General features: G+C 44.6%; 1 protein-coding gene across 2 annotated transcripts in view; it reads left to right on the plus strand.

Annotated features, from left to right (window-relative positions):
* DEF6 (DEF6 guanine nucleotide exchange factor) overlaps positions 1-13,271 on the plus strand; it is an 817,872-nt gene that overhangs the window by 705,601 nt on the left and 99,000 nt on the right. For both annotated transcript variants that reach the window (XM_075335891.1, XM_075335890.1), the window contains exon 9: positions 11,238-11,404. In XM_075335891.1, coding sequence (XP_075192006.1) covers positions 11,238-11,404 — 167 coding nt within the window. The remainder of the gene's footprint in view (positions 1-11,237; positions 11,405-13,271) is intronic.

Here is a 13,271-nt window from a genome sequence, read left to right on the forward strand (position 1 = left end):
GAATGAAAAGGGACTGTATGGTAGGATACCCAGGAAGACCCCATTTCTTACCCCGAGACCTAAAAAAGCCAGGCTGGAGTTTGCCAAAACTTACCTGAGAAAGCCTAAAACGTTTTGGAAGAATGTTCTCTGGTCAGATGAGACAAAAGTAGAGCTTTTTGGGAAAAGCCATCAACATAGAGTTTACAGGAATAAAAAGAGGCATTCAAAGAAAAGAACACTGTCCCTACAGTCAAACATGGCGGAGGTTCCCTGATGTTTGGGGTTGCTTTGCTGCCTCTGGCACTGGACTGCTTGACCGTGTGAATGGCATTATGAAGTCTGAAGACTACAAAAAATTTTTGCAGCATAATGTAGGGCCCAGTGTGAGAAACCTGGGTCTTCCTCAGAGGTCATGGGTCTTCCAGCAGGACAATGACCCAAAACACACTTCAAAAAGCACTAGAAAATGGTTTGATAGAAAGCACTGGAGACTATTAATATAGTGGCCAGCAATGAGTCCAGACCTGAATCCCATAGAACACCTGTGGAGAGATCTCAAAATGGCAGTTTGGAGAAGGCACCCTTCAAATCTCAGGGACCTGGAGCAGTTTGCCAAAGAAGAATGGTCTAAAATTCCAGCAGAGCAGTGTAAGAAACTCATTGATGGTTACCGGAAGCGGTTGTTCGCAGTTATTTTGTCTAAAGGTTGTGCAACCAAGTATTAGGCTGAGGGTGCCAATACTTTTGTCTGGCCAATTTTTGGTGTTTTGTGTGAAATGATCAATGATTTGAATTTTTGTTTCATTCTCTTTTGTGTTTTTTCATTGCAAGTAAAATAAATGAAGATAATAATAGCAAAGAATTTGTGATTGCAATTATTTTCAAGAAGAAACTGAGTATTATCTGACAGAATTGCAGGGGTGCCAATACTTTTGGCCAGCACTGTATGTCTGAATGAGGTCTAACTGTGATAAATTTATCAAAATGATTCATGCAGAAGGATACATTTTGTGTAACTCATATGTTGGACTTTTTTTCCCTTCCTTCTGAAGATCTGGAGATGGGCATACATTGCAACAGTATTTTAGGTAAAAAAAAATTGTGGTTTTGTTATTTTATATCTGGAATAAGTGGAGTCCATTGTCAATCAGTCATTTATTTTTTTTTGTATTCATGGAAGGATTAATTGTTTTATTTCTAATGTGTGAATACAATTTGAGAACTGTATTTGAGAACTGTATGGAGAAGCTATGAAATAATAAAAAGTCTTTGACTAATAACTGTTTTTTTACATTTGAAGTGCTAATCACTTGTCATTTTAGCTTGATTAATTGTTTGGGTTATTACTTTTAGATCATCCCATTCTACAAAATATAAATTATGTTAAACAACATAGAGAGACAGCACTGGATCTCATAATGTGATCAGGAGGCAAAAACTTCAAATAGCATGAATAAACACCAAAAAACAGAAGAAGTTTTTCATTTTGCCAGGTATACACCCCCTTACCATGTCACAGATGGAATATAACACAAAATGTATATGAAATCACATTTTATTGGTACAAAGATTTTCTTTAAAAAGGTAAGGGGATACAAGTATTACAAAATAGTATGTACAAAACCAAGTACAAAAAACACAGCCTTTAACATATCTAACAGAGTGTCTAGGAATGCACATAAGTCCCTTTTTAAGTGGTGTCCAGATAGTCAAAATGACTGTGTGTTTAACTCTTTATTAGAGATGAGTCACCCCCCTAGAGTTCGAGTTCGGTTTGGTTCGTCGAACGGTGCCCCGTTCGACGAGCCGTTCGACGAGCCGTTCGATGAACCTCTCGAACCCCATTGAAAACAATGGGAGGCAATCACAAACACCTAAAAACACACCTAGAAAACACCCTCAAAGGTGTCCAAAAGGTGACAAACAACTTCCGAGACAACACAGACACATGGGAAAGTGACAAGGACAAATACCCATGTGAAAACTAAACAGCTGGACGAGGAAAAAGAGGAGGAGACACAGATATAGACATGGCATGCCCTTCTAACGCCATGTAAAACACAGCAAGGAGACTCCAAGCAGAGTCTCCCTTTTTTCAAAAAATTGGGCCACACACACACCACTTCAGTGGCATCACTTGTGCCGCAGTTGAAAACTGGATGTGTTGATTTGCATCAAGCAATTCAAAAATACGCCATCCTTAACTGTCCCCAGGATGACACCGGGGAAGGTCTAGCAAAGTCTTTGCTGATCCCAGATCTGTTCATCTTGGATTATTTTTAAAAACACAGCAAGGGTTACTCCAAGCAGAGTCTCCCTTTTTTCCAAAAAGTGGGCCACAGAGACACCCCTTCAGCCCCAGTTGCAAACTTGACAGGTAGATTTGCATCAAGCACATTCCAAAATACGGCAGCCTTAGCTGTCCCCAGGATGACACCGGGGTAGGTAGCAAAGTCCTTGCTGAACCATCACTTGTTCATCTTGGCTCGTTTTTAAAAACACAGCAAGGGTTACTCCAAGCAGAGTCTCCCTTTTTATTCCAAAAATTGGGCCACACAGACATCCCTTCAGTGGCAGCACTTGTGCCCCTGTTGTACACTTCACAGGTAGATTTGCATCAAGCAGATTACAAAATACGCCAGCCTTAACTGTCGCCCGGATGACACCGGGGAAGGCCTAGCAAAGTCTTTGCTGATCCCAGATCTGTTCATCTTGGATCATTTGTAAAAACACAGCAAGGGTTACTTCAAGCAGCGTCTCCCTTTTTTACAAAAATTGGGCCACACAGACACCCCTTCAGTGGCAGCACTTGTGCCCCAGTTGCAAACTTGACAGGTACATTTGCATCAAGCACATTCCAAATCCACAAGCCTTTACTCTCCCCAGGATGACACAGGGGTAGTAAAGTCCTTGCGGATTCATGACTTGTTCATCTTGATGAACGATAGTCTGTCCACATTGTCACTGGACAGAGGCGTGCCTTTATCTGTTAGCGCACACCCAGCAGCAATGAAGACCCGTTCAGAGACAACGCTGGCAGCTGGACACGACAAGATCTCCAAGGCGTAAGTGGCGAGCTCAGGCCATTTTTCAAGATTTGATGCCCAAAATGAGCAAGGCTCCAGTTGGAAAGTCATAGCTAGAGATGAGCGAACCGGTCGTGGTTCAGTTCGAATTCAGTAAGCCGAACGGAGGTCTCGTTCGAGTTCGGTTTGGCGAACTGGTTCGGCGAACCGCTCGAACCGCATAGGAAACAATAGGAGGCAATCACAAACACCTAAAAACACCTAGAAAACACCCTCAAAGGTGTCCAAAAGGTGACAAACAACTCACAACACAACACAAACACATGAGAAAGTGCCAAGAACAAATTCTTATGCGAAAACAAAACAGCGTTACGAGGAAAAAGAGGACGAGACACAGCTATAGGCATGGCATGCCCTTCTAAAAACATCTAAAACACCGCAAGGTGACTCCAAGCGGAGTCTCCCTTTTTTTCAAAAATTGGGCCACACAGACACCCACCCCTTCAGTGGCAGCACTTGTGCCCCAGTTGTACACTTCACAGGTAGATTTGCATCAAGCACATTCACAATACACAAGCATTTACTCTCCCCAGGATGACACAGGGGTAGTAAATTCCTTGTGGATCCATGACTTGTTCATTTTGATGAACGTTAGTCTGTCCACATTGTCACTGGACAGACAAGTGCGCTTATCTGTCAGCACACACCCAGCAGCACTGAAGACAAGTTCAGAGACAACGCTTGCAGCTGGACACGACAAGATCTCCAAGGCGTAAGTGGAGAGCTCTGGACATTTTTCAAGATTTGAAGCCCAAAATGAGCAAGGATCCAGTGGCAAAGTCATGGCATCGATGTTCATTTGGAGATACTCCTGTATCATCCTCTCCAGCCGTTGACTATGTGTCAGACTTGTTGTCTCTGGTGGCCTTGCAAAGGATGGTCTAAAAAAATTATGAAAAGATTCAATAAAATTGCTTTTACCAGCACCAGATACGGTGCTGCTGGTACGGTTAGACTGTTGAAGATGACGAGACTGTCCCATGTTTGTCAAGTTACAACTGGGAGATTCACTCCGTGCACCACGGGTGTTTTGTGGAAAAGCCGAGTTAGCTTTTGCTGATACTCCTGCATACGTGCGTCCCTTTCTATGGCTGGAATTATGTCACAAAATTTGGACTTGTACCAGGGATCTAATAGTGTGGCAAGCCACTACTCATCATCACTTCTAATTTTGACAATACGAGGGTCATGTTGTAGGTAGTGCAGCAAGAAGGCGCTCATGTGTCTTGCGCATCCTTGAAGACCAAGTCCTTCCTGTGTTTGTGGCATAGAGGTGCTAACCGTTCTTTCTTCCTCTGACATCTCCCCCCAACCTCTTTCAACTGAAATGTGACCAAGGTCTCCCTCATCTGCTGAGTCTTCCATGTCCATGGACACTTCGTCCTCCATTTCTTCATGTTCTCCTGCACCTTCCTCAACATTTTGCCTGCTACCATGCACCCTTGTTAATCCCTCAACCCCATCGTCCCATGCCTGCCGCCTTGGTGATGATGAACATCTGGACCTTGGTGTTGTTATCCCTTACGCATATGAATCCTCATGTACTTCCTCCCCTTCCGGTTGAACCACCCCCTGACTCCGAATAGTGTTTAGCGTGTGCTCCAGCATGAAAATGACTGGAATTGTCATGCTGATAATGGCATTGTTAGCGCTAAACATATTCGTCGCCATGTTGAAACTGTGCAGAAGGGTGCATAGGTCCTTGATTTGAGACCATTCCATCAGGGTGATCTGCCCCACCTTTGCATCTCGTTGGCCCAGGCTATACGTCATGACGTATTGCACCAGTGCTCGGCGGTGCTGCCACAGTCGCTGTAACATGTGGAGAGTCGAATTCCAGCGTGTCGGCACATTGCATTTCAGGCGATGAACCGGCCAGCTGAAAGACTTCTGGAGCGATGCACATCGCTCAGCTTCGACGGTTGAATGGCGGAAGTGAGCAGACAGTTTTCGTGCCCTGTGCAGAAGGCCATCTAGGCCGGGATAGTGTGTTAAAAATTGCTGGACAACAATGTTCAACACGTGAGCCATACAAGGCACGTGTGTCACCTTGCCCAGGCAAAGGGCCGCACCCAGGTTTGCAGCATTGTCGCACACGACCTTACCTGGCTGCAGGTTGAGTGGAGACAACCATTTATGAAACTCGGACCGCAGAGCTGACCACAACTCAGCCGCTGTGTGACTTTTATTTCCAAGACATTTCAAGCTAAAGACCACCTGATGCCGATGCGCTCTGCTGCCAGCATAGTAAGGAGGTGTGCGTGATTCCTTGTGCGCAGTTACAACGCTGGTGGCCTGACCAGGCAGGCTTGGGGCGGAGGTGGAGGACCCAGACGAGGATGAGGAGGCAGAAGCGTTGGAGGAACTTATACATACAGAGGATTGACGCACAAGTCGTGGGGACGGCAAGACTTGTTCAGCATACCGTTCTCCATCTCTCACCATAGTTCCCCAGTGCCCAGTCAGCGACATGTAACGCCCCTGTCCATGCTTACTGGTCCAAGTATCTGTGGTGAAATGCACCCGTTCACACACAGAGTTTCTCAAGGAAGCGGTGATGTTGTGTGCAAAATGCTGGTATAGCGCAGGCACACCTTTCTTAGAGAAGTAGTGGCGACTGGGCATCTGGTACTGGGGCACAGCGACGGACATAAGGTCTCGAATATCATGTGTGTCCAACAGGCGAAAAGGGAGCATTTCGGTAGCCAAGAGCTTACAGAGGGGATAAAGTCAACCTCTTAGCTTTGTCATGGATCGGAGGAAATGGCGTTTTATTTGTCCACATCTGAGGGACAGAGATCTGGCTGCTGTGTGTAGACGGTGGTGAGTAGTGTGTCCCTGGAAAAATGCAGGTTTGTGAGGAAAGTGCAGGCGTAGACATGATGTTGCCTTCATCCAACGTTGGTGCTATCGATGTCTGAGAGAGCTGTACACCCGCACTTGTTTCCCCTTCCAAACCAACTGACGACCTACCAAGCAAACTGCCTGTTGCGGTTACAGTGGTAGAAGGTATGCATGGAAAACCAGGTGTGACAGCTGTCCCCACAGTCATAGAAGATGAAGAGCGTGCGGATGCACTGGAAAGGGCAGGCGGTGGTTAGCCCGCTACGCTAGGCCGCATTGCAGCACAGTGAGCTTCCCACTGGGAATTAAGCTTGGTATTCATGTGACGATTCATGGAAGAAGTTGTCAAACTGGTGAGCTTTTTGCCTTTACTTATAGATTCCCGACAAATTTTACAGATCACATGATTTGGAAGATCCTTTGCAAGGTCCAAAAAGGACCAGGCTAGGCAAGGCTTAGAGGACATGCGACCTGCAGAGCCACCCCGACTTGTGCTCAGAGGCAGAGTGGTAGCTGAGGATGCAGTTGTAGACGTGCTACCAGTACTCTGACTCTGTCCAGGAAGGCGCAAGGTAACTTCGTCGTCAGTTGCATCCTCCTCCACCGCCTCTGTTGAGCTCCTCAAGTGCCTGACTGTGGGTTGACAGTAAGTGGGATCTAGAACTTCATCATCAAGCGTTGTGTTTGCACTCCCCTCGCCCTCAGACCTAGCCTCTTCCTGCCCTGACCGAATATTTAAGTTGTCATCCCAATCTGGTATTTGCATCCCATCGTCATCAGTATGTTCCTCATTGTCTCCACCAACAGGTGTTACAGTTTGGGAATGAGGGTCTACATTATGCTCAGAAACTTGGTCATCAGGGCCTGAATCTGAGTCACGAAGCTTCTGGGCATCACTGCAGAACATTTCCTGGTCTGTACTCACTGTAGCTTGGGAGCAGACCTCTGATTCCCAGGCTATAGTGTGACTGAACAGCTCTGCAGACTCAGCCATCTCTGTTATCCCATACTGTGCAGGGCGGGTGGAGACTTGAGAGCTGAGAGAAAGCAAGTGTGATTGGGATGACAACTCAGAGGACTGTTTTTTTTTATGTGGTAGTTGAGGTGGAGGAGAGGGCACTTGTTGGAGCACTTGAGATCCATTCAAGCATGTTCTTTTTTGTGCATCATCTACCTTTCTTACTCAGCTGAAGAACCAACACTGACTATCCCTGACAATGCAACTATGGCTCTAAAACTGGCAGCACTGTTTGCTATAAGAATAGCGTAGCAAAATGTGCATGAGGGTTGAATGCAGAGGTGCTGGGACTTGCTTGGCACAAGTGGGACATAAAATTAGTATAGCAGACACTTTGTGGATGCCACTAATTTTCAGCACTGTTTGCTTTAAAAATAGCGTAGCAAAATGTGCATGAGGGTTGAATGCAGAGGTGCTGGGACTTGCTTGGCACCAGTGAGACACAAAATTAGTATAGCAGACACTTTGTGGATGCCACTAATTTTCAGCACTGTTTGCTATAAAAATAGCGTAGCAAAATGTGCATGAGGGTTGAATGCAGAGGTGCTGGGACTTGCTTGGCACCAGTGAGACACAAAATTAGTATAGCAGACACTTTGTGGATGCCACTAATTTTCAGCACTGTTTGCTATAAAAATAGCGTAGCAAAATGTGCATGAGGGTTGAATGCAGAGGTGCTGGGACTTGCTTGGCATAAGTGGGACACAAAATTAGTATACCAGACACTTTGTGGATACCACTAATTTTCAGCACTGTTTGCTATAAGAATAGCGTAGCAAAATGTGCATGAGGGTTGAATGCAGAGGTGCTGGGACTTGCTTGGCACCAGTGTGACACAAAATTAGTATAGCAGACACTTTGTGGATGCCACTAATTTTCAGCAATGTTTGCTTTAAAAATAGCGTAGCAAAATGTGCATGAGGGTTGAATGCAGAGGTGCTGGGACTTGCTTGGCACCAGTGAGACACAAAATTAGTATAGCAGACACTTTGTGGATGCCACTAATTTTCAGCACTGTTTGCTATAAAAATAGCGTAGCAAAATGTGCATGAGGGTTGAATGCAGAGGTGCTGGGACTTGCTTGGCATAAGTGGGACACAAAATTAGTATACCAGACACTTTGTGGAAACCACTAATTTTCAGCACTGTTTGCTATAAGAATAGCGTAGCAAAATGTGCATGAGGGTTGAATGCAGAGGTGCTGGGACTTGCTTGGCACCAGTGTGACACAAAATTAGTATAGCAGACACTTTGTGGATGCCACTAATTTTCAGCACTGTTTGCTTTAAAAATAGCGTAGCAAAATGTGCATGAGGGTTGAATGCAGAGGTGCTGGGACTTGCTTGGCACCAGTGAGACACAAATTAGTATAGCAGACACTTTGTGGATGCCACTAATTTTCAGCACTGTTTGCTATAAAAATAGCGTAGCAAAATGTGCATGAGGGTTGAATGCAGAGGTGCTGGGACTTGCTTGGCACCAGTGTGACACAAAATTAGTATAGCAGACACTTTGTGGATGCCACTAATTTTCAGCACTGTTTGCTATAAAAATAGCGTAGCAAAATGTGCATGAGGGTTGAATGCAGAGGTGCTGGGACTTGCTTGGCACCAGTGTGACACTAAATTAGTATAGCAGACACTTTGTGGATGCCACTAATTTTCAGCACTGTTTGCTATAAAAATAGCATAGCAAAATGTGCAGGAGGGTTGAATGCAGAGTTGGTGGGACTTGCTTGGCACAAGTGTGACACTAAATTAGTATAGCAGACACTTTGTGGATGCCATTAATTTTCAGCACTGTTTGCTATAAAAATAGCGTAGAAAAATGTGCATGAGGGTTGAATGCAGAGGTGCTGGGACTTGCTTGGCACCAGTGTGACACAAAATTAGTATAGCAGACACTTTGTGGATGCCACTAATTTTCAGCACTGTTTGCTATAAGAATAGCATAGCAAAATGTGCATGAGGGTTGAATGCAGAGGTTCTGGGACTTGCTTGGCACCAGTGTGACACAAAATTAGTATAGCAGACACTTTGTGGATGCCACTAATTTTCAGCACTGTTTGCTATAAAAATAGCGTAGCAAAATATGCATGAGGGTAGAATGCAGAGGTGCTGGGACTTGCTTGGCACAAGTGGGACACAATATTAGTATAGCAGCCACTTTTTGGATGCCACTTATGTTCAGCACCGTTTGCTATAAGAATAGCGTAGCAAAATGTGCATGAGGGTTGAATGCAGAGGTGCTGGAAATTGCTTGGCACCAGTGGGACAACAATGGAGTATAGCAGCCACTTTTTGGATGCCACTAAGTTTCAGCACTGTTTGCTATAAAAATAAATAATAAAATAAAAATATTGTGGCAAAAGTGGGCAGGTGGGTACAGTGGCCGGGTTCTCTGGGTCAGTGGACAGGAAAGGAAGCCTCACTTTCTAACCCTCCTAATGGTGAAATGCAGCAAGGAATTCCCTGAGCTTAGGTACACAGACGATGTTATCTGAAGCTGCCTGTCACCTATGGCTCTGAGCCGGAGGATATCAGCCCTGAAAAGGGCTGAAATAAACTTCTGTCCCTAATCTGTAGAGCGCTGTGTGTATAGTGTACACAGCCGGAGTGGCGACAGGAGCTGCGTGAGCGGTGACTGTCACCTACACGCAGAAAGCAGATAATGGCGCCGTGAGGGAAAATGGCCGTATTTATAATGCAAGGACATGTGACATTCACAGCCTATGACACATGCCCTTGCTTGTCTGGCAAAAAAGACCACTTAGCTGTGTGTGTTCTGTGATTGGCTGACATGCTCTGGCCCGCCCCACTGCACGCGCGCTTAGGAAAAAAAAAAAAATGCGCCGCCCCCACACACTATACGCTGAAATTTGATAATAGTGTGAATTACAGAGTGACTCACACTATTACAGTGAAAAGCCAGCTAGTAACTAGCTAGGCTTTTTGCTGATTGAACCGTTCTCGAACGTAACTCAAGCTGTCGAGCTTTTAGCAAAAAGGTCGCGTTCGAGTTCGATCTCGAGCACCCCCAAATTCACTCGAACATGAAATTGGCGAACCTCGGACATCGCTCAACTCTACTCTTTATGTGTAGACTCGTGGGGGGTTTTCTTCACCCTCCTGTGTCTTTTGTACTTCGTTTTGTACATACTATTTCGCAATACTTGTATCCCCTTACCTTTTTACCAATAAAATGTGATTTCATATACATTTTTTGTTATATTCCATCTGTGACATGGTAATGGGGTGTATACCTGGCAACGTGAAAAACTTCTTCTGTTTTTTGGTGTTTATTCATGCTATTTGAAGTTTTTGCCTCCTGATCTCATTAAGAGATCCAGTGCTGTCTCTCTATGTTGTTTAACATAATTTATATTTTGTAGAATGGGATGATCCAAAATAAATAACCCAGAAAATGAATCAAACTAAAATGACAAGTGATTAGCACTTCAAATCTAAAAAAACAGTCAGTTATTAGTCAAAGACTTTTTATTATTTCATAGCTTTCCCATACAGTTTTCAAATACAGTTCTCAAATTATATTCACACATTAGAAACAAAACAATGAATCCCTCCATGCATACAAAAAAAATAAATGACTGATTGGCAATTGACTCCACTTATTCCAAAAATAAACCAAAGCCATAATTTTTTTTACCTAAAGTACTGTTGCAATATACGCCCATCTCTAGATCTCCAGAAGGAAGGGGAAAAAAGTCCAACATATGAGTTACACAAAATGTATCCTTCTGCATGAATCATTTTGATACATTTAGCACAGTTAGACCTCATTCAGACAGTATGAAAAAGATAGTTACAGTATAACCAGCTCACCCTTGATAAGTCCAGGTAATCTAGACGATGGAGAAGTATGGGATCACGCCTCTGGTTGGTGTCCAGTACTTGTATAAAAAGAGAAAGTGATCTGGCTTAGGCTATGTGCGCACACTGCATCTTTGTGGTGACCACAAAGATGCACGTTTTTCGTCCCAAAAAAATTACACCCCCATGAGTCTACACATAAAGAGTTAAAGACACAGTCATTTGGACTATCTGGACACCACTTAAAAAATGATTTATGTGCATTCCCAGACACTGGTTTTGTACATACTATTTTGTAATACTTGTATCCCCTTACCTTTTTAAAGAAAATCTTTGTACCAATAAAATGTGATTTCATATACATTTTGTGTTATATTCCATCTGTGACATGGTAAGGGGGTGTATACCTGGCAAAATGAAAAACTTCTTATTGTTTGATGTTTCAAATATAAATTATGCTACTTTTTTTTCTCTTAGGCTCATGCTTCCATGAAGGCTGAAATGCAACAGAAAGAGTTAGAAGCTGTGCGTCAGAAGCAGAGGATTCGTGAACTTGAGCAGTTGCAGGAACGGCTCCAGGAAGCTCTCGCACAAGAAATCAAAGCACGTCATGATGAAGAGGAGTACAGACATGCCCAGGCCAAGTATTTGTTGTTGCTGCTGCATAGAAATTACTAACATTAAAATTACTTTTAGATATTAATTAAATTTGACATATGATTATATGAAAGGTTCATAGAAAAATCAGATTTTTAACATTTATATTTGTTTGTATATATTTGTAGCACTCAGGGGGCAGGGGGTAGTCAGGCACGGGTCTCGTACCTGCTTTACTCATCACCGGGTCGGTGTGGTGGTCTGGGATGTCGTGGTGGCCTGCCCGGCTTCGTGCCTCAAGGTGTACACCAATAAGGAGGAAAAATGATGGGGGTTGTAATAGGATGATTGTAGAGACACCACCTGGGGTATGCGGCCAGAGATTAGCCACCGCTGCTGTCGCTGTCCTCCGGGGTGGGTGGTAATAGCAACCGAAGATGGTATCGCTCCCCACAGGTGGAGCGGGCCCCAGGAAATATGATAAGGAGAGTAGAGATGGCGAAGGCCTTTGGCGCCGAGGTGCGGGACGGCGGTGTCAGTAATAGTAGTCCGAGTCAGATGCTGCGGTTCCAGGAGTCTTTACTCACTCTTTGTGCCGCTCGCCTGGTTAGTACTGGTCATCCGTTGTGATGTGCCCCATCGACCTCGGATAAGTTAGAAGCAGTCACCGGTATTTGAAAGAAGAAAGTCCTTTGTCAAAGTTGCCCTTCCAGCTGTGAGGAACCTGGGCTTAGCGCTGCGCTCCAAACCGCAGGCCCCGTGAAGAGAAGAGAAGAAAGTGGTGTTGGTGTTGTGTCCCAGAACTGGTGCCCCGGGTAGACTGACTAGTGATTGTGTGAGTGTGCTCCTACTTCTACCCCAAGTGGAACCCGCCCCCCCCAGGTGGCTGGCTTCAGTGACCGGGGAAGTCCAATTCCTCGTGATGGCCACCCCCCTATCTACCCTGAGACATCCCTCCCTGTGAGAAGGCTTCTAAGCTGTATGTAAAGTGTGAATGTGGAACACCGGTGATTAACCCCCTGCTTACCCGAGGTGACTATCGCATCTTAAATAAGGTGCAATACTCTGTGGCGACTGGAGCCTCAGGAGCACCACATATGAAATTCTGTTTTATAATCATTAGTTAATCCCTATACAAATATGAGACCGGTGAGTTGTATTTCATATTTATTTCAAGACGTGCACTGCCTTGTTCCATACAAGCATATTGGGTGAGGCTGGACATGTCTAGTCAGAATGTGGCCGGAACAAAGCAAATCACATACTTGCATTCACACAACCATCTACTCTCAACGCCGCCACCAGAGAATTCTGACAGTGCCACACTGCATGCTTTGAGAGTGCACAAATCTGCTGTTACATAGAGTGACTGCTGACTTGAGTTCCATGCAGGTGTATTGAGAAAAGGCGTAGCCCCTCTTTTTGGATTCTGGCCGGGAGTCTGCATATCAAATTCTTGCAGCCAAATAACTGCCATTCCTAGCTTTGACACCAGTAAATCCTCACTGCACACAGTGCAGGAGGTGCGATAATTCACAAGTCTGCGGTCACATAGAGAGAGAGGATAGACCCCGGCTCAACGGTAGTAGGTTGATGCCACAGAGTCAAAAATAGAAAAATATTATCCGGACACATATATGATAGGAAGCAAAAATAGAAAAACTGTCACGGAAATGGATCTACTGTATATAAACAAATGTAGATAGACGTGTGGTCACTTGTGCATAAGTGTTAAATTCATGCAACATGCCTTTGCTACAACCATAGCCTAAAGGAGGTTGCTGGTCATAATGCGAAAAAAGGGTATTCAGATTATAGGAGAGTAACCCAAATTGGTGAGATGTCAGGTAGGTTTTGCGGAACTTGGTACAAATAAAAAGGGGAGATACCCCAGTGAGTGCTATATTTTTATAT

This window comes from Anomaloglossus baeobatrachus, chromosome 2, assembly GCF_048569485.1.
Source record: "Anomaloglossus baeobatrachus isolate aAnoBae1 chromosome 2, aAnoBae1.hap1, whole genome shotgun sequence".
Taxonomy (NCBI): Eukaryota; Metazoa; Chordata; class Amphibia; order Anura; family Aromobatidae; genus Anomaloglossus; species Anomaloglossus baeobatrachus.